The sequence below is a fragment of the Bactrocera neohumeralis genome, chromosome 5, assembly GCF_024586455.1.
Source record: "Bactrocera neohumeralis isolate Rockhampton chromosome 5, APGP_CSIRO_Bneo_wtdbg2-racon-allhic-juicebox.fasta_v2, whole genome shotgun sequence".
Lineage (NCBI taxonomy): Eukaryota > Metazoa > Arthropoda > Insecta > Diptera > Tephritidae > Bactrocera > Bactrocera neohumeralis.
The window spans coordinates 14290549-14311857 of NC_065922.1; the positions used below are offsets into that span (position 1 = coordinate 14290549).

The following is a 21309-nucleotide window of genomic DNA, read 5'->3' on the forward strand; positions in this document are numbered from 1 at the left end:
AGCAAAGAGTGTATTTGTGATGACTGGTATGAGTGCCAGACCATAGCGGAATCACAGGAAATTGCAAAGCTGATGGGCTAGCAAGGAAAGGCACCCTAGCACCGCTTTCGGTAGACTGGCAGCTGGTCAGTGCTCCCGTATCCTTTTGGGGGGTCAAGGAACAAAGAACTGCATATAGCAGTCCCCGTACGATCTTTGATCAGCCATCTAACATAACTGGATCAAAGCACGGTTTGACGGTGATACTGCCCTTTGCTGTCGCGCAGGAAAACTTGACAAATACCTTTTGTAGGGGCCATATTTCAAGGGTCTAAGATATAACTGTGAACCAGCTTTTAGACAGCCTGGCTCTGAAACCCACAAACCTCCCGAACATTATAAAAAATTGAGTGACGCTTTCAATTTGTTTCACAGTGTAGAATAGTTAAAAAAATGCATATATTTTTTTTAGAAAAAAGGATTTTGTTTTATTGAATCAATATATCATTTATACAAGCTCATGCAGCTTATAACGTTACACAAATATCTGTTTTGTTTTTTATGTAGAGGCAATTGTTTTTTTTTTATATATGTATGTATGTATGTATGTCTGCATGTGAGTCTGTAAATAAAACGAAAAATCTTAAATATTCGAACAAACGCAATGCATTTTGTCTTTGCTAATTATGAGTGTCACAATTTCACTTTAAATAATTTTCAATTTTTTATTTTTGTTAAATGTAAATTTCTGTTTGTTTCATTGCATATCTAATTAAAATTTTAATTTGTTTATGTATTTCACTTGGCTGCTACTGCTGCCCCACCAGCCCGCACAAAGTAACGCCATATCGCTGCGGGGGTGTGGGGAGCACATGCGCAGCATTTGTTTATAATTTTTACGTGTTTTTTATTTTTGTTTTTTTTTTTTTGTTTTTAAGTCAGTCGGAATTATTTACGAGTAAATTCTACATTTGCTTTATTTAGACTATAGCATATAAAACTTCAGTGAATACAAGACGCGGCATAACGGAACGAAACATAAGAAAAGCTTATGTTGCACGAACGTTGCGTAAGAATGGGTGCAAAATCTTTCAACTTATAATTAGATGTTTAATTTAATAAATTCGCATTCGTAGCGTTTTCTATGTGTTGCAACATTTTATGTGTGTATGTGTGTGTGTGTCTTAAAGAGTTTCGCGCCTAAATTTACAGTTGCTATGCATAACGGAAAGTTTTCATTGTTTCACTTTTACAATTTCATGTATGTATGTATGTATGAGTGTTGGTATTTTTTTTTTGCTTACATATGTATGTATGTGTGTGTATAAATGTTAATGTTTTAATTCTAACGGTTCATTGTTGTGAATAAGATGTTTTTGCATAAAGTTTATTGGTTTTCACACGGTGCTTTTATATGTAACATTGCTGCTCAGCTAGTGCAATTTTATATGTGTATAGATACATACATACATATGTATGTATGTGTGAAAATAATAAATTTATACAGTTCAATTTTAATTTTATGAAAGTTTAATATTCAAATTTTTGGAGAAGTTTAATTTAACTATAATTATAATATTGGACAGTTTATTTATTTATTATTTAAAATATATAAAAATAAATTGAAGTTTGATTAGAAATACGAAAAGATTTTTTCGACTACCCAATATTGCTAATTATTATTGCATGATGAAAAAAGTATATAATATAATTGGAAAATATAAATATTTTGTGGTTAACAATTATTTGAAATTGTTTTATTATTGAATTTTGCACTAATTTCCCGCAGTATTTGATTATTTGCGTTTTAGATTGTTTTTCAAAATTTTGTTTTTTAATTATTGCAACTATTCACTTTAAAATATTTGAAAACATCGTTTAGTTTGAGGTTAGTTTCATACAAAAATGTATATATGTATAAAGTAATGTGTATTTTATTGCAAACAAAAAACAAAAGTTGGAAAATTTCAGTACAATTATTAGTTAAATATTTTATGACTCTACACAAAATTTTAATGATTTCTTTTTCAATATTATTTTCTGTAATTAAAAAAAAACTTTAAAAAATTATAGCATTATATTATATAAAAATAACAAATTTTAATTTAATCAAAGAATTAAAATTTTAAAATTTAATAATATTAATATTTTAATTATATTATTATAAAATTAAAATTTTAGGTTTTAAAATTAACTTTTGAAATTTTAATTTTCATTAATTTTAAATTTCAAATTTTTATTTTTTAATTTGATTTAAAATTTGTAAATTATAATTATTGTAATTCAATTTATAATTCAACTTAAAAATTTATTTAATATTTAATTTTATTTTTAAATTAATTTTTAATGTTTTAATTTTTTACAGTTTTTATTTCAAAATCAAATTTCTTCTAATTCTAAAACAATTGTTTTTTTTTATTTTTTCAGACAAGGTATTCTCTGAAAACACAGTCTTTTTACAACAAACTGTGAAATATTCATAAAATATGCTCTTGTTAGTTAAATATTTATACGACAAAGTTTATTTAAAAGAAACTGATTCAGAATATAACCAATATAAGGAAAATTTGTTTTGCAGATACGAGTAATATATTTTTGATTTTTTTTACAAAACTTATTTTTTTTTTCAAATTTTATTTTTTTTCAAATTTAATGTTTTCTTTAAAACTTAAATTTTTTTTAAATATAAATTTTTTTCCAAAATTTTATTTTTTTGATATAATTTTTTTCAATTTTGATTTAGTGAGTACTGAATATTTTCGATTTGTAAAACATAATAGGATTACCTTAATATTTTTTGGGTAATAGCCTTTATTATAGTTGTGAAAAAAAATATAAACCCTCAAACTCGATCAAATTTTCTATTATTGCATTTAATAATCAAATACATCATCAAAAGCTAAAATATGAAAATAATATTTTGAACCAATATCTAATATTAATTTTCAACGAAATTTTAACAATTTATGCACACTGAGCAGCAATGTTTAAAAGCCAAAAATATTATTATTAATTTTTTTCGAAAATTGTGCTTATAGTACATATTTGCAGTTATGTGGGCTTGTTTATATAGTGATTTACAACTTCAATATACTTTTGCGATTTTTTGTTCATTAATACCAAAATAAAGTATATATGTTTTTTGCATTTCACGCAAAGTTAAATAACTTAAGAAATACATATTCAAAAACTTTAATATCGTTTTAATAGCAAAATATTGTATATAACAGTTGCTGATTATTGTTTTCAGTTTTTCTCTCAATTTTTTTCAATTTTTCGCCTAATATGCGCTTTATGTGTGTTTGTATGTAACTGCTGACGGGATTTGCAGCTGCAACTAAGCTATAGCTTTTCCTAACGGCAACTTGACGTGCAATTTCTTTTACATTTGCATTTTCGTTATATATGTAAGGATTTACAGTATTGTTTTTTTATTTTTATTTATTTTTTCTTGTAATTATATTTTTTATTATTATTAAGGAAACAAAGTGGTTTTAATCACCCGACAGCTTCACATTTAACGCGTTTCAACGTTGCTGACATACTACTTACACCAATGCTTAATACGTTTTCTATTACTTAAATAAATTTTAAAAATTTCACAATATTTTTTTTGCAGTTTTGCGCTTCTGATGAATTAATGAGTTAATCACAACTTAATGATAATAATTTGCATGTGTGAGTAAGTAGAATTATGAAACATGTACTGTTATAATATCGTTACTTTTTTTCTATAAATTTGCAGTTATTCAAGTATATATTAATATAAATATAAATGTGTGTCATTGTGAGCGACTACTGAGCACGTGGTTAACTACGCATTGCTTTGTTTTTGCACTCTTAAAGCAGTACAATCATTGAATCATTGGTGGTGTTGCTTGGTGTTAGCGGTGATTGCCGTCTGTTATGTCGAAAGTATTACTTGGTGAACCTAAGGTGACAATGCTGATGGTTGTTTAAAGTGGGCGTGTTAACATGTGTGTGTGTGTTTTGGTGATGATGATGGTGGCTATATGGTGTTGGCGCTTGCGGGCGGTAGTTGTGGTGTTGGTGGTAGGTGGTAAGCATTGTGAGGGGGGCACACTATTACGCAAAGGCTTTCGCTATACAGTTTCTAGGGTGGTGGTGTGGGAGGATGTTGGAGGTGGTGTGAGAATTCGCTTTCTTTCTACTTTAAATTCCGAGACTGCAATTAAAGAAAAAAACAAGTAAAGTAAATAAGAAAATGCATTAAATTTCAATAAGAAAAAATTGTGGTGATATATTTATAATTGTATGTTTACTAAATACTACAATTTTATGCACAAGCACAAACGCCACGTATAAACTCACATACGAATATACTACAACACAAGCACCCATTAATATGAAGTAGATGAAAGGCCCAGCAAGACTGGAGGTATGTATGGACGTGCTATAATTTCAACAGTGAACGAACTATTATAATTAAATTCAATTGAGGTTTTTTAAAATGATGAAGAACTTAAGTTTTTATTTGGAAAAAATAAATAAAAATAAAATAAATAAAAAAATAAATAAATAAAAAAATAAATAAAAAATAAATAAATAAAAAAAGTTAAAAAAAAAAAAAAAAAATAAATAAAAATAAAAGAATTGCGTCAAAGCTGTATACCCCTCACAAATACATAATCCATCTATAAAAGAACTTGATTTGTTCAATCAGTTTGTATGTCAACTATATGCTATAATAATCCGATTTGAACAATTTGTTCAGAGATTGTATTCTCGCGTTAGAAAATAATACCTGCCAAATTTCGTGATGATATCTGGTTAAATGAAAAAGTTTTCCATACAAGAACTTGATTCGATCGATCAGTTTATATGACAACTATATGCTATAATAGTCCTACATATATCGGCGTTTCCGCAGCTTTTCGAAGAAAAAAGGACTTGAAAGAGTTGAGATCGATATCTCAAAAACGGAGGGACTAGTTTGTGAATATATACATAGATCAGGGCATAAATAATAAAATAAATATTAGGACACTTGAATGCAAAATCTAAGCAGTGATGTTGATTTAAATGCAAGTAGAATGTAGTGTTTTTTCAAGACGATTTTAATCGTTTTATTCATAAACGAAATGTGAACTAATTGGTTTACTTCGTTTCTGTATTTTTTTAAGAAATATTAGTTATATGTATATTAAAAGCAAGGAGTCTTCAAGTATTTGCTTGAGATCTTTTTTCTGGCTTTCTTTAATGTTTGCCATTTGAACACTAATATTTTTTAATAGTATGGAAAATTGCTGCTAGTGTACAACTTTTATAACATAGGCAAAAAAAAAAAAAAAAAATGTAGAATTCTGTTTTCTTGAGCTTTGATTTGGATAATTACATTATATTGCTCCGTATCTTTTAAATTTAAACTGCTTTGCCTAAAAAGCTCGAAAACTTATAGTTATATAACAATATAACTAATAGCTATACTCCACAAACTGTTTCCCAGTGTTAAATTTTCAAAAAAAAAAAGCCTGCACTTGTCTAATTACTACAAACTAAAAAGCACAAAATATACACATTTGCCTCACGGGCATATGCTTTCATTGAAAAGCTGTAAACATTAAGGTTTTCCAAACTAAGAAGCGGTGAGTACTACTAATACTGCGCACACATGCTCTCAAACATACACACACACATACAAAAAGCTATAAATCGCTCACACAACTAACTATACATATATAAAATATACAACATACAATATATATATACACAAATATATGTATGTATGTACGTAAATTTAGTCTTCAAATTATTGCTTTTATGAAAATTATTTTGAAGTTGCTAATCGAAAAATAATATTTTCGCATTTTGCTATACAAATCTTGCTAAGTGTGTTCTCAAATATAAATATTTTTAGTGTTTAAAGCGGGTTTCAAGATTTTCATCGCGCATATACGTGGATAAAAGCTGCTGGTTGCCAGATTTAACAACGTATACTAGTTACAATAAAGTGATTGCGTATAAATATATATATACTTATATATACGCTACAATAAGTACGCTGTACACTTGCATAATTGCGCTTTAGAAATTATGTATCTTATGCAAATACTATGCAACAGAAAATTTCATTATTGCCTTAAATATACATACATCTTACTATTTGAGTATATTATTTTGTTATATAGATTATTTGAATATTTTCATGTGGACATGACCTAACTTATTATAGCAAGAGAATATCTCTCTTGGTTTTTTTTTAATAATTATTATTCATTGCTAGTTTTTTACTTGTATAAGAAAAACATTTTCGTAAACGAGGCATTTACTTGGATTTTTGTGCGTACTACATTCACTACCTTCCCCGCGGTACAATCATTTATTACATTAGTCTTTTATAAATAAAATAAGGGCTAAAAGTGGCAAACACGGCGACTTAAGTGCCATCTGTAACTTTTATAAGAACTTTTCAGAGAATTTACGGTTATCTTATTATCTTTGATTCTCTTACTTCACTTCAAATATGCAAAAAAATAAGTGTATCAGTAATTTTCTAATTTGATTTGATTTGTAACAAAAGGTTATTTATATATTTTTCACAGATTCCCTACTTATTAATAATAGCCCACCTAACGCATTCACTTTTAAAAATGCGCTCTGGATAGTTTCTGACTGTTTCCAGTTGATCCAACATAGAATTTTTTCACCACATCATCGGTGGGGAACTAATTTTGGTGGCATTAATCGTATTCAGAATTTAATTATTTTTGCTGCGTATTGAGTTTAAAGTTTTTCAGTCCACATTTTTCGAATATCAAAAGCGATGATTGCAACGGGGTGCTAAGGCTACGTTTTCAGTGTTACAAACAAGATAAATTATCTATTTTATCTTATACATTTAACTATGACAATGTGGTAAAACATAACCTACATATATTTGAATTTCCGAAGAATAAATGTTTTTTTTTCAAATGCTTTCAAATGATGTGATAAAAAATAACCTATATTTGTATTTTCAACCAGCATACGATTTTTTTTTAATTTTAAATAATAATGATTAATGACAAAAGTTAATTACTTGTGTAAAAATTAATACAAAAACTAAAAGAAGTTAATTTAAGCAAAGAACAAATACCTAACCCATGTAGTGACTCTGTTAGTGAAAAATTAACTTAAGAAACTATAAAAGTGTGATGAAGTGACAATCTACTTTATAAGCAGCATGTACCCGTCATTATAACGGTAAATACAAATTCGCGCTAGTCACTAAAATATACGATTGAAAGTATTATCTTCCACGCACGACAGGTTTCCTATATAAGTTTTGCATTTAATAATCTTGTTTTATCGACTACCCAATACTACACACATAACATGTATGTATGTATGTACAATATATAAAAAAAATTGTTTACTTAATAAATATATATATATATATACGACTGCAGTGATGAATTATTAGTTTGAATACACAAATTCTTACATTCTAGATCCTTTCTGCTGTAGCACTTTGGCACGATCGTTCAGTTCCAATTCACGACCTGACGTTGTGCCGCATTCTTTTGAGACTACGCATAAAAATTCATTATTTTCGAATGGTCCATAATTCGTATATTGCATTCCCACACTAATTAATTGCTCAAAACGCCAACCATCCGATAATGTTGAGATCATCTATTAGCAAGAAAATTAATTGCAAATTAATATATAAACTTGTGCTGTACGCTTGTATTTACCTGTGTTAACTCTTGCTCACGACACTGTAATACGCGATATACACGCTTTTTATCGGCTTGTGGTCGCTAAAATGAGTAATAAAAATCATTACATATAATCATTGCATCGCTGCTATGTAAATAAATAAATTTTAGTGACACCTACCTGATCTCTATGATTTATACACTCTTTCAATAACGTTATGAGTTGTGTGACATTATAAAATTCGGCTTCCTCTAGAACGCCTTCCTCGGATACACCGTCTAAGACGAGTTTACCATGTCGCAAGTAGTTCAACACAGGCGCAAAGTATTTTGGGTCCCTATCAATCAAGTAGGCACCTGTTTCATCCTAAAAACAGACCAACAGATGAAATACACAGTAAATAAATATGAAAGAAATGAACTAACGAAATAGCCTTAATGCAGTGGTAAAAGTGCATTGAATGAACACTATCACTATATATGTATGTGAATATATATCTCGCGTTCAGGTGAAGTAAAAAACCAAAACAGAGGTAATCAAAATCATTATTTTAGCATATTTCGTTTGACTTTGAACTAAATAGCAAATTGGGGCGCATTTTTGTTTATGTGTGCTGGTACATATTCGCCACCCCCACTTTTGCCCTGAATATAATGACCTGCTTTAGCTCACATAACTGCACACATATCTAAGTGGTGTTATTAATGGCGTGCAGTTTTTCGAATTGTCAAGGAATTGAATTTAAATCAATAAGCATTATGGTCACTATCAGCATTAGATGTATTAATCTTTTTTGCACACGAAATTTTATGGTTGACTATTTTATCACTAATATGATGAGTTTGGCTGCTTACCCGATCTGATATTAAATCACAATCTTCTTGTATTAGACGCGATAGAAACGAATTTGGGTCACGGGATAACGTAGTCTTTGTTGTAAGGAAATATGTGCCACCCACATTGAGCTTCACCCATTGGTCCGTGCCCTGCTTTTTCAGCATTGGACTTTTTCGTGAATTTATATTTATTGTGGTCATAATTAAATTTGAAAGTATTGAGTCTTAATTTTCCGGATCTTTACTTGCTCAAGTTTTTTAGCACTCAAAATCTGTAAAAAAAAAAACAATTGTTAAATGAATTAAAACACATGAAGAATACATCAAATTCCACATGTTTGCGCACCTGGCCAATGGCTGTGTATATTTTGTGGACCACGTACTTTCTTTCAAGGTTTGATTATATACCACTGAATTCGTTGCAACTGCGATTTAGTAGAACAATTGGTGCCTGTTAACCTTCAGCAGTTATGGAATGTTTTCCACTCTCTTAAACTGAACTCTACCCGGACAAAGGTGCAATTTGTGGAGCACTTAACTGCAATTTTGCTTTTCTTTTAATTGATTCAAAATCTCTGGCACTCAATAATACTCCGCAAATTCTAGGTATTCTTACATTTATGAGTATCTTATCTTTTAAAGGAAATATTTCTATTTTATCTTATAATTCTTCACAATCAATCTTTGTAATCAATTCCGCCACAAATTACTTTTAATTTATTAATAATACAGATTACATGCCTATTCACCACTCTTCATTCAATAATCACTCGTTTACTTCTTTTTTCTCCAAATAAATGTTTTTCTTTTCTGCCATTCATTTGCTTATCGAGTTCATTCGTAGCTTATATAGTTTTCTCGCTCAGGGACAGTGTTGCAATTTGTTCTGTAAATGAATTCAAACCGATATTTCGATAAATTACTGATATTACCGAATACTATGTAAAATTTAGGATTGATTTTTTTTTTTAATTTTAAAAAGTATATACTTAATATACAACCAACTATCGCTGATTTTCAATTGACGTCAATTTAATGACTTTACTTCCCTTCACTGTGAAAAATTGTAAATTATATTCAAGCTAATCTGGCTCCATTGTCCAGTTCACACACATGGGAAAAAACACACCGGCTAATTTCACTTATCAATTATACATCAGGCGTTAAGCTCACAGCAGGTACATTTTTTTATACGTATACTAATTTAAGACAAAATATATATACGGTAGTTTTTCTAACAATTGGAAATATTTATTTGCACTTATAGCTCTACAAAGAATTTAACAATCTACAAAATGGCCAGCCAAGAGGTAAATATGTATACATTTTTCATCTAGCTAACGGGTAGCAGGGTGCGGCCACCCATGGCCTGTTTTAACATAGCTTAAACTTTGACCTTGTCTCTTTCTTCGCAGGAATTTGATAAAGCCGCTGAAAATGTAAAGAATCTAAACTCTACACCATCCGATAATGATTTATTGGAACTTTACAGTTTATTTAAACAGGCTACTGTAGGAGATTGCAATACAGGTATATCATCAACTCAGTAACTAGTGCCATTCATGGAAGTTTACCATAATTGCTTCTTATCTTTTTATAATTTTAATGCGATTATGATTAAACTGATGAATTGATAGTTTTTATATATGATTTTATTATTTTAATGCGATTATGATTAAAGTAGAGAATTGATAGCTTTTATTTATTTCACTCGTACTTGTAAAATTTGTTAAACCCAAAGTCATATAACGTGACTCAATGTTTTTACTGAAGTGTTATCTGTTATTAGTATACAAAATTTCCGCGCATATAAAACTATATTTGATTCTTACTACTAATACGATGTTTCTATTTATATTGACTTTCAGATAAGCCTGGTTTCTTGGACTTCAAGGGCAAAGCTAAGTGGGAAGCATGGAACACTCGCAAAGGCACATCCCAGGATGAAGCCAAAACTGCTTATGTGGAGAAGGTTAAGGCTTTAGTAGAAACTCATGGGCTAAAAGCCTAAGAATATTATATACTAATATACATCTGAAATTTAGAACCAAAAAATATGCAAAATATTGCATAGCAGTTTAATCATTTTAGCAATATTGTATTTGCTATAAATTGGTATTTAAATCTTGCAAATATTATAAACTCTAAGAAAAAAGCCGTCTATTTTCAAACGCACTTTAATGCACAATTTTTTATAGATTATTAACATGAAAATAGATTTATAAATCTTTGTATTCTTTAGTAAATTATAATAAAGGCAACGATGAAAAAACAATTTACGTATACATTTCTCTGAAAATATTTAAAGCAAGAAGTTGTTGGATGCGGAATGTAGGAATATATTTTCATTATATGAATAACAATCTCATAGTATTGATGAAAATGCCACTTTAATTGACACGCAATGCTCATGTAGGGTATATACTATAATATATTACACTTTTAAGTGTAAAAATACCAATTAGGGTGAACATTCTTTGTCATATAATTAAGAAAACATTGAGAAATTTCTAATACGAGTACCATGACTCGTTTTCTTATTTGCTAAAATTTAAGCTATAGCCAATTATAAGTTTTTTTAAGCCAAGTTTGGATACTTTCTTTTGTCAAACAATGTTCACTTACAATTATCCCTATTATAATGTATACAATATTTGTTTTGTAAGTTCTCCTCTAAGTTGCTTGTTTGCTTCTTCCCGCGTCCTGATTCAGTTCTCTAGAAGCTCTTTGCCTTTCGTAGAATTCTCTTTGCAGTTCTCGTAAATTGAGTTCTAATGTCTCCACTACTTCGAAATTCATTTCTTGGCGCGCTTGTTTTATATAGCCCTTAATAATATTTATTTGCTCAATAAGTGGATCTTCACTTTGAGATATATTTACTGGTTGCGCCGACCAATTATCTAAAGATCGCAAGTCAGACTGCAAAAAAAAAAAAAAAAATACAATAACAGTTACATGCCACGAAATAATATTTAAAAAAAAATTACCCCGTAAGCGTAATCGTTCTCATTATTTACTCTGGTTTGACCGCCACTAGCATTATTGGCTAATGCTTGTCGTTCATATGCTTCCATTGCTTGACGGCGTTCGGTTTCAATACGTTGTTCTGCCTCCATTCTTTTACGGTCTTGAATTTTTCGTATATCTTCTTCCTCAGGTAGGGGTGGTATTGATAGAATTTTGTCTTTGATTAGTTGGCTGCATGATAAACGTATGGCTTTTTTTAGGGCCCCTTCTCGACTACCTTCTTGACAAGGTATAGCTAATATACGTTTACTCCGCAAATCGATAGCTTCAGCCACATGACCAATTTTTCCCCTTAACGCACTTGCGTCGGCAATGGTGAAAATAGACTCGCCATCGTAAAGACTACCAACTATCTTTAAATACATTTCTATATCGGGTAATACATCCTTGCGCAATTTTTGTATATCTGCATAAATTTGTGAAATAAGCGGACGGTATGTTCGACTCTCATGCATTTCTTGCCGAGTTTCTAAAAGCCACAAACAATGGTCACAGGAACGGATACCATGGTGCTGTGGATTTGATTTATTCGCATCGGAAGAACTTTGCATTTCCTTGATAGCTTCGCTTTGTGATGTAGCCAAACTGGCAAGTTGCACTAAGTTATGAATACAATATTTATTATGACATAAGAACAGGAGACAATTAAATTACTTACATGCAGTTTCGATTGGAAGGAACTTTGAACAATCATTGCACATAATGCTTCCACACAAACGGCAGTGATGTTGACGGCGAGCAATGTGAAAGTTTTTAGCGCAACTAGGACATAATTTCACTGAGCTACCATCCAACCATGTAACAATCTGCGAATTCATAATTAAAGACAAGTAAATAAACAATATATACGGTTTAAATTCAGATCTCACATTGCGTTCATGTTGTTTTCGCAGTACGGGATCCATTGGTAAATTGGTTAATAATTTATGCAGCCGAATAATCAATTTATTTGTTTCACTTGCATATCGCTCCAGTCGTGGGTTTCTTATCGATTGAAAATACTCCAAATGGTTATATTCGGCGCCAACTTCTTGGCGATCCATAAAATTGAAGACATTCATACGTGTTCGCGCATTACTCATTTTTAACCCATTATTATCCGCTCCCGAAGTGGCATTTGTCGTCACATTACCTGATGTTCCTCCACTACTAGCGGCTCCGCTAATAGTCGCATTTTTATCGAAGCTTCTGGAGAGGTCAAATGTTTCGTCGAAATTAAGGATTTTATTTTTAGCTTTTGATATTATGTCTTTAAAAACTGATTTGAGAGCATCCTGCTGTTCTGCATGAGACCTTTCGAAATGCACAGTTAAGAATTCAGCTGATTTGAGATCTTCTCTACATATTGGACAGAGAAAACCTTCCAAAATCTCACAAGATTCGTCATCATCTGGTTCCCCGAACGGATTGGACATTTTCCTATATCTCACAGTACTCGCCTCTAACTTATAAATATATTAAATGGCTAAAATTAAAAAACCAAACACATTTATTCAGAAGTAAATAACAATTAATTGTATGTGGGCGTTTAATTGCAAAATCACAAGTAAATCAGCTGTTTAGTACATTAAATCGAGAACTAATCGATAGGTTGTTTAAGTACGAATCGAATAAATTTGTTTACCATTTATATTTTTATGATCTGCTGGAACTTGTTGTTGTGAAACCAATGAGATAATCGTATTTAAATTAAAATTTATTTTTCTTAAACAACTTTCTTAATTCAAACACTTTTATCTAATAAAATTTTTGCTATAAAATTTGTGCATCACTAGCGAGAATCAATCATTTCTGACTATTGTGAACGTGTGATTTTAGTCACGGACTTTCTTTTTCCTCTATTCGGATGGTTGATTAAAAATTTGCTCGTATTAAATATGGTTTTAAAACGTACTTTAATTAAATTTTAAAACTATATTTTAACATTGTTCGTACAAAATCCTATATCTGTTCTCGAAAATGCACAAATATTTGAAATTGCTCAAGTGAAAATATAAACGAAAAATTGTTATGCTGCTATAGAAAACAACACACATAGTATAGTGCGAATAATAGAGGTGGAGTATTTTGATACAACAAGAGGGGCTTGTGGAGGAAGGGTGTACAAATTTAGTTCGCTGCTTCATGGAGCTACACTCAAATGTAACTACTATTTCAAAGTGCAAATATCTGTAGTGACACTGTAAATAGATATCAAAATAAGGTGTACTATCCATTTTCGTTACTGGCCACATCGACATCGAAGTAAATGATAATATTGGATGATAATAATATGCGTAAAGGTATGTATCTGTGTTTGTGTAATTGTTTATGCTGCCTTGACAAGTGTATTTTTATATTGTTATCCTAAATTGTATGGTTTTAATATATTTTTATTTTTAGATTTAAATTATCTTTTTTAAATGTATAGTTCGCTAAATACACCAGTGCACATTTTTATTCGCATTTGTGACTAATGTTACATTGATAACAAATTCTACCCAGAGGCTAAGTTGCTATCTTAAGCCAACCACAACTACTGCGTTCAATTATCTATAACTTTTAAATACATACATACTAAATGAGTTGGCTGCGTTCTAGCCCCCTGCGGCAGAGTTTAACACGCAACAGCGGAAACGGTATATCGTTTCTTTCTTCAACCAATGGCAATGGTACTGGTGTCTCCAGTACAGCAACAGCTCTCAGGCAAAGGCCAATCGACGCTGCGACAGATTGTGATCCGCGAGCATGCTATGATAGCTTTTGTAAACATTGGCAACAAGCCTACGAAATCATACAACGTTCAGAGCCACCACAACGACTGCCGTCTCACGACGATGTATTAGGTGTGGTATCACATTTGGACTTTATGGTGACATTGCTCCTGGTGGAACTACATCATTGCAATAAAGTTGCACTACCTACCACTGATGCTGCACCGCCACCTGCGCCATGTTTGGAATATATGCTTAGTGAAAATCTGCTAGATAAACTCTATGAATGGGGTCGTACAACGGGGCGTTATGCTGATGCCGTACGCCTAGAACAACTTAAATTGTATGAACTACTTGTTAGTCACTCGCGACATCAATTACTTTGTCATGAGCCTTTCTTAAGGCCACTTTTGAAAATACTCGCATCAAGCCAAGGTGAAATTTTCCAAGCAGATTTGGAAAAACGTTTAGTAATATTGCTCAACCAACTCTGCGTAGTATTAATGCAAAATGTGCATCTACTTGATCTATTCTTCTTTTCGGCGGAGCAGGAGCAACACAAGCAAACAACAAACAGTGACGAAATACAACGCTCAAGCAGAAACAGTTCTGGCACCAAGTAATCATTCACATATTGCAGTTTGTTTTTTTAAATATTTATTGCTATCATATTTGTTTACAGTTTCATCATATTCTCCCTTCTTATACCGTACGTGCATCGTGAAGGAAGCATCGGGCATCAGGCGCGAGATGCGCTATTACTCTGCATGTCGCTGTCGCAGAAAAATTCTAATGTCGGCACCTACATTGCGCAGTATTCATCCATGTGCCCGCTTTTGGTAACCGGCCTAGGCGGCTTGTATTCACGCCTACCGAACTCTATAGAATTAACATCGATAGATTGGCATCGCATAACCCCGGACGATGTGACGGAAATACCCGAACTGACATTATTTATGAATGCTTTGGAGTTCTGCAATGCTGTGGTGCAAGTGGCGCATGAAATGATAAAGAATCAGTTATTAGATTTTCTATATCAGGGCTTTATTGTCCCGGTACTGGGGCCGGCAATATTACAGGTAAGCATTTGCGTGCTCTTTTCACATTTGTCGAATTGTCTTCGATTTGTCTGTGGTGTTGGTTCATGAACAATTTTATTATTTTTAATTTATGCTAGGTAACCCTTTATGTGCAAAATATTATCTCTCTCTAAGTAAATATTTAAGAACTCGAATCACCTAAGGCTATACATACATACAAACATAAGTATATGTAAGCATTTGTTATACAAATTTGTAACACATTATTCGTTGAATGTGATTCACCGATTCGAAGATATCGTTAGCAATAAATTTTAATACCAATGATTTATAATGTCGACTCTGAGTTTTTTACTAAGAAAAACGGACAAAAACTATTTTTTATTACCTAATTTTTTGTTTAAGTTTTTTTTTTTTATTTCAATGTAAAATGTTTTAATCATTACTACTTCATTGCTTATATTTTAATTTGTAATCATTTTTCTATTTTGCTAACTTCTCTGTGATCTTATGTACGTTTGTTATTCACCCATATAAGTTTAATCAACACCAAGCGAAAAATCGAAACAATTCATAAATAATTTTTACAGACATTGAAAGGCAAACATTTCCAGACAAACATTGAGTCACAAATATCGGCCATGTCCTATTTGGACCTTATACTCAGGTCCGTTACTGAGCCCAGTTTACTGCGCGCTTTTGTAAAATTCCTTCTGGACACTGAAAAATTCGATGGCGAACGCATTTTAGACACCTTAATCGACCGTTTGGGTGCCACGGACGCAAATTTGTGTATGGTAACAATGGCGTTGTTCGACACATTGATTGGCCTACATTGTGAGGATTTAATGCTGGAACTGCTATTGAAGTACATACTGCCCGGCAAGCATGTACCGATTTCGCATCGACACAAGATCAATAGAATCGATCCTTATGTAAATACCGTCGAATTCTTTCTAGACCTGACGCCGGACGTAATGAAACGCGCCCGCGAATTGACCAAGCACAAATCACTTGGCGACACCGTGACCACACAACCATCACACGCGACGCTGCCGTCGCCAACGTCTACAATGAGTAAAACGATCGGTGCAAATTGGAACTACTATGGCTTACATACGGGCACCAGTCTCTATGCCAACTTCCATGCGTATCTGTTCGAGGCGCATTGTCGCATCACGCAATGCAAGAATGCCTGTGCCAAATGGGCCAATGCATACAAATATCAAAAGTGGCCGCCAAAGAATATACGCGCTCAACAAGCACAAACATTGGAGCTGGTGAAACAGTTCTTCAATGAATTCAGTGTGGGCGCATTGTCGGACGCGTCGCATGTATATGATAGTACGCACACTGTGTTGGGCACAAGAAGTGCTGTGGAGAAAACAGCGCAACCGGACAGCCTGCAGTCCATTGGTGAGTCCAGTGGCTATGAATCGTTCAGATGGCGTCCCGTGGAAGATGAAAGCGGCGAAAGTAATGACTCTGCTGCCAATTCTACTATGCAAATGGTAAGCACGAGCACTGGCGAAGTTGAGTTGGACCATAGTGGCAGTAGTAGCGGCAATGGCAATAGCTTGGGCACGCTACAAAAACAATATAGAAAGGAAATTTGGCGCGTCTCAAGTAATCATAGTGAATTAGTGCTCACCGACTTGGATTTTTCGGAGGATCTTTTCGCGCAAGGGACAGTAAGCTTAGGTATTTACATTAAATCTTATATAAATTATACAAATATAAAAAAATATTAAAATGTTTCTCGTTCAGGTCCCTTCTTGAATGCGATATGGGGTAAACTGCAAACGTTCACCAGCAATACCTTATATGTAAATTTGCATCTCACTGGTCTGATTACCCGCCTCTCCTGCTATCCGCTACCGCTGTTGCACTCCATACTATTGCGTCCAGATATAGTTATCACTTCGGATACACCATCGTTCCACCAAATGTTACGCATACTTAAGCAACAAATCGATGCGGAACTGCCCATGTGTGAGGATTCACTTGAAATCGTCGACGTGGCGCGCTCTTATCTCATTGATCGCGAATTTCGTTTGATAAACGCTCGCAAGGCGAGTGACAATTCACCAGTGCACATTGCCAAAAATACGCTGCCACCGCAGCATCAGCAACAACGACTAGGTCAACAAACGACATTCGCAAACATATCGTCAGCGTCGCCAGTACAAGTGACGCCCTCCTCGTCGTATGATCCCTTCCGTCGTAACGATAATAAGCGCAAAAGCATCAGCAAGTCCATTACGAATATGTTTAGTCGCAAAGCTAGCGGTAAGTTGTAAACGCCCCCACATAAACCGTTATACTATTTGCCACACATAGACAACACACATCACAAGTTGTCCGCGTCTCAATTGAACTAATTAGCAGCGCAATACCTTTCTGTTAATGGGAATTTAAATATTTTTTATTTTATTTTTACATATTACCGCTATTAATTTTTACCGTTTTTTTTTTGTTTTTGTTTTGTTTTTTGGTTATGGCTCACAATCATAATTTTTATTTTCATATTGATTCCAATGTATGGTATTATTTGCAGTTTTTTACATACAAATAATTTACAAATACTGAATGTCTCACCATATGGCTTGGTGTTTTGTTTTTGTTACGTTATAATATTAGTTCATTAATTTTTCATATATTCCAAATGCATTTTTAAACACATTGCACACTTTGAATATTAAGTTTGGGTCTTGACAAAATTCTCAGTAAATTATTTTTTTTAACAATAATTTAATAATTGTATATTTATTTGGCTGTGAATCTTGTCAAGGCCACTATGTGACACATGTATGTATGTATGTATAAGTGATTTTTTGACTCTTTTGAAAATGCAAAAGACCAATGGTAAAATAGATACTTATTTTTATTATTTCTTGTATTTTCTGAATTCCTAGCTTCATCTGGCTTATCACAAATTTACGCATTCTTCACCGGTAAATATTTCACAGTGACAAAATACGTGATTTATCTATATGCATACTATGTAAACGTTCGCAATTTTGATATTTTATACTTTTCACCTTCTTATGCGTTTGTAGTTACTACAATAGCTTCATATGTACTTATGTTTGTTGATATCTTTATTTAGCACAAGTTTGAATTGCTGTATATATTGTTGTTGCTATATATTGTGCTTTTTTTGTGATTTTTGCATTGATAAATTATTGAAATTTAAACCACAAAACACTTCATTTTAATACAGTGCCAATCAAATTGTAGGAAATGTTTGCTTCAACATTTGAAGTCAACTTACAATTCTATCGAGTTTCGTTAGAATATTTCAATGAAGAAAAAATATTTTTTAAGTTTATTGATTTATATTTCATTGTATAATTGGTCTTCATAGTATATCTAGTAATTGCTTTTAATTTTGTCGAAACATTTTACTAATGACTTGTGCTTTTTAAATCCCTACTGAGTTGGTAGTTCGATTCTTTCCTTCTTTATTGTATTAAAAATATTTTTAAAGATCATAATAAAGTAGATGGTAGAGAAGTTTATTGAAAGTAAGTAAAATATTTATTAATTATTACTTATTAAGCCAGAAGCTCTAACATATAGACTTAACAAGGGTGCATATTTGGTAATTTACAATAACAAATTAAATACCTTCAAAACTGCTTTTAATGTAATTTTCCTTAAATTTTTCAAAATAGAAAAGACTTTGCTTGAACTATTTAGCTATTAATATATGCATGTATGTATATAAACCAAATATTTAATAATGCATGTCTTCCTAAACGAATACCCTATATTTTAGCTGTGAATAAACAAACAACACTGCAAAAAATGTATATGGGTATTTTGTACAGAAGCAAAATTAATTATTTGAACGCTTTCAATAACAAAAAACAAAGAAAGTTAACTTTGACTGCATTAAAGCTATAACACCTTTCACGTGTACATTTCTTATTGCAGAAAAGGGTATATAAAGATCTTCATCTTAATTTTTGATCGGTTAGTTTGTATGGCAGCTATATTCTATAGTGGTCCGATCAGAACATTTTTTCGGAAATTGTACCGTTATCTTAGACAATAATCCATGTTAAAATTTATCAAGCTATCTTGTCAAATACAGAAGTTTTCCTTACAAGACTGGATATTGACCAATCAGTCTGTGTGGCAATTATATTTTATAGTGGTCCGATCTGAGCAATTTCTTCAGAGCTTATACCGTTTCCTTGGACATTAGTTCATGCCAAATTTCGTGAAGACAACTCGTCAAGGAAAAAAGTTTTCCAAACAAGGACGTGTAATGTTTGTATGGTAGCTACATATATGCTATAGATCCAATATCGGCGGTTTCAACAAATGCGCAACTTTTTGGGTGTAAAGGATATGTGCAAAACTTCATATAGATATCTTGAAAAACGAGGAACTAGTTTGCGTATATACAAACAGACAGACGAAGGGCTAAATCGACTCAGCTCATCATGGTGTTCATTTGTAAATACATTTTATAGGAGCTCAGACTTCGTGGCAAATTTAATATACCCTGTTCAGGGTATAAATATTATTGTTGTTATTTTGATCATAACTATGATAGCGCTCTGTTGCATAACCCTTAAACTACATATTGCACTTGTAAACTATTCACTTTCGTAAAATTTGCAATTCGCCCACTTTTTGCACAAATCTGTGTTTTACAATACTCTATATACTACATACGAATCTTATAATTTTAACGCCTGCCGATTTTGTTTTAGGTGGTTCAACGGGATCTCCTTTCGCCAATAGCGGCAATAGCACAACAACACAACAGCAAAGCGGCACAAGCACGCGTGAAACAAGTTTAACAACCATATCCTCAACGGCGTCTTCTGCTGAACAATCAGCCGAAGGCGCTGGAACGCACAGTAGCCAAATGACAAGCAGCACAACACCGTCCGGTTCATTTTCTACGAACATCACGCACAATACGCATACAACATACACACCACACGGTGCGGGCACGCTACTCGTATCGAATAGTAGTGTGACCACGCTTGGTGGCTCCGGTTCGGAACCCGTCTCCTTGGACTCGCTCTCATCCATGGGCGCTATAGCCAATACAAGCGGCACGGAGCGCACACGTGATCTGGCTTTATGTGCTGTACTACTTGACGAATGGCTGAAGGAGTTGGCCGCGATTGCGCAAGAGCAGAGTGTGGTTTTAATTAATGAAAATATTTGATGGTTGTGTAAACGGCGTCGCAGTCGTAAGGTATGTTGCTGACTGGAAGTGATATTGCGCGCTAAATTGAAACGCATATACATTTTTTTATGTATGCAATACATATATGCATACGATTGTACAGATTCGTATAATAAAAGCTTTATCCTTAAGGAAAATTTCGTAAATGGTTGAAAAGAACAATGCCAATTAACGAACGATTATATATATATATACACACCAAATCGGTCGAAAAGCAATTTCCAGTTACATTGTACCTATATTATTTAATTTTATTGTATATCCCCATTTTATATAAAACAAAAAAAAATAATAATAAATATTAACTGTAAGTTTTAGCTACACAAAAATTTGTACACAAAGTTAATGATGCTTTCATAAATAATTTCTGAGATTCACCGCTTGCAACATATGCAAAGTATTTTATTATCTTGTTCAATTATTTTAATATTTGTTATAATTTAAAGTTTATATAAATGCGATCTATTTTGCTTAGCATACTATATATTGATAACGAGAAGATCAAAGAGTTGTATTCGTGTTTATGATTTGTATTTTGATATAGAATAATAAATTAAGATTAGGCGCAAAATATTAAGACAAAATCGAACAAAGCAAAAAGTGCCTCATGACTCCGTGTGTACTTTTTTCTAAGCGAACAAGATGTAATATAGAAAAAATATATATAAACTATGCTGAGGGCGAGGTATTGTCAAATATAAAGAAAATGTGGTATTTTTTGAAAACATTGCTTATACAAAAACAAAAAAAAGAAAAAATATATATAATAAATAACATTTACATGTAATATAAATATATTTATGTGTAGTGGTAAAATGCACTTTGCTGTAAACTTTCAATTAAAAAAGTATCCATAC

At 32.2% G+C, this 21309-nt stretch overlaps 4 protein-coding genes across 8 annotated transcripts; 2 read left to right on the top strand and 2 right to left on the bottom strand.

Moving 5' to 3' along the window:
- Nucleotides 1-3161: 3161 nt before the first annotated feature.
- On the bottom strand, nt 3162-9347 carry LOC126757953 (BTB/POZ domain-containing protein KCTD5). Its single transcript, XM_050471890.1, has 6 exons — nt 8824-9347; nt 8496-8749; nt 7822-8007; nt 7677-7742; nt 7424-7614; nt 3162-4165 (listed from the first exon to the last, which is right to left on the bottom strand). The coding sequence occupies exons 2-6, from the start codon at nt 8676-8678 to the stop codon at nt 4153-4155; spliced, it is 639 nt and encodes a 212-aa protein (XP_050327847.1). The 5' UTR covers nt 8679-8749; nt 8824-9347; the 3' UTR covers nt 3162-4152.
- Nucleotides 9348-9543: 196 nt separating this feature from the next.
- LOC126757954 (acyl-CoA-binding protein) lies at nt 9544-10752 on the top strand. Its single transcript, XM_050471891.1, has 4 exons — nt 9544-9655; nt 9745-9787; nt 9893-10007; nt 10346-10752. The coding sequence occupies exons 2-4, from the start codon at nt 9773-9775 to the stop codon at nt 10486-10488; spliced, it is 273 nt and encodes a 90-aa protein (XP_050327848.1). The 5' UTR covers nt 9544-9655; nt 9745-9772; the 3' UTR covers nt 10489-10752.
- Nucleotides 10753-10792: 40 nt separating this feature from the next.
- Nucleotides 10793-13034, bottom strand: LOC126757951 (rabenosyn-5). Its single transcript, XM_050471889.1, has 4 exons — nt 12374-13034; nt 12163-12310; nt 11465-12102; nt 10793-11396 (listed from the first exon to the last, which is right to left on the bottom strand). Exons 1-4 carry the CDS (start codon nt 12917-12919, stop codon nt 11151-11153), a joined length of 1578 nt encoding a protein of 525 aa, XP_050327846.1. The 5' UTR covers nt 12920-13034; the 3' UTR covers nt 10793-11150.
- A 297-nt stretch (nt 13035-13331) lies between these two features.
- On the top strand, nt 13332-21036 carry LOC126760018 (FHIP family protein GJ17503). Of its 5 annotated transcripts, none has more exons than XM_050475337.1 (7): nt 13333-13786; nt 13887-14816; nt 14880-15276; nt 15828-16938; nt 17005-17526; nt 18153-18191; nt 19965-21036. In XM_050475337.1, exons 2-7 carry the CDS (start codon nt 14065-14067, stop codon nt 20429-20431), a joined length of 3288 nt encoding a protein of 1095 aa, XP_050331294.1. In that variant the 5' UTR covers nt 13333-13786; nt 13887-14064; the 3' UTR covers nt 20432-21036. The 5 variants fall into 5 exon arrangements, with proteins under 5 accessions (XP_050331297.1, XP_050331298.1, XP_050331294.1 ...); XM_050475339.1 differs by having other exon boundaries at nt 15852-16938; XM_050475338.1 differs by having other exon boundaries at nt 13915-14816.
- Nucleotides 21037-21309: the final 273 nt, after the last annotated feature.

What these genes read in the sequence shown, in the direction of transcription:
- LOC126757953 (XM_050471890.1), bottom strand. Translation starts at nt 8,678, where the DNA reads ATGACCACAATAAATATAAATTCACGAAAAAGTCCAATGCTGAAAAAG. An exon ending in GTGATTTAATATCAGATCGG is followed by an intron (nt 8,008 to 8,495) that starts GTAAGCAGCCAA and finishes GTCTGTTTTTAG; the next exon opens with GATGAAACAGGTGCCTACTT. An exon ending in GTGAGCAAGAGTTAACACAG is followed by an intron (nt 7,615 to 7,676) that starts GTAAATACAAGC and finishes TCTTGCTAATAG; the next exon opens with ATGATCTCAACATTATCGGA.
- LOC126757954 (XM_050471891.1), top strand. An exon ending in TGTAGGAGATTGCAATACAG is followed by an intron (nt 10,008 to 10,345) that starts GTATATCATCAA and finishes ATTGACTTTCAG; the next exon opens with ATAAGCCTGGTTTCTTGGAC.
- LOC126757951 (XM_050471889.1), bottom strand. Translation starts at nt 12,919, where the DNA reads ATGTCCAATCCGTTCGGGGAACCAGATGATGACGAATCTTGTGAGATT. An exon ending in GAAAACAACATGAACGCAAT is followed by an intron (nt 12,311 to 12,373) that starts GTGAGATCTGAA and finishes ATGAATTCGCAG; the next exon opens with ATTGTTACATGGTTGGATGG. An exon ending in AGAACGATTACGCTTACGGG is followed by an intron (nt 11,397 to 11,464) that starts GTAATTTTTTTT and finishes TTTTTTTTGCAG; the next exon opens with TCTGACTTGCGATCTTTAGA.
- LOC126760018 (XM_050475337.1), top strand. Translation starts at nt 14,065, where the DNA reads ATGAGTTGGCTGCGTTCTAGCCCCCTGCGGCAGAGTTTAACACGCAAC. An exon ending in GTTTAGTCGCAAAGCTAGCG is followed by an intron (nt 17,527 to 18,152) that starts GTAAGTTGTAAA and finishes CTGAATTCCTAG; the next exon opens with CTTCATCTGGCTTATCACAA. An exon ending in AATTTACGCATTCTTCACCG is followed by an intron (nt 18,192 to 19,964) that starts GTAAATATTTCA and finishes ATTTTGTTTTAG; the next exon opens with GTGGTTCAACGGGATCTCCT.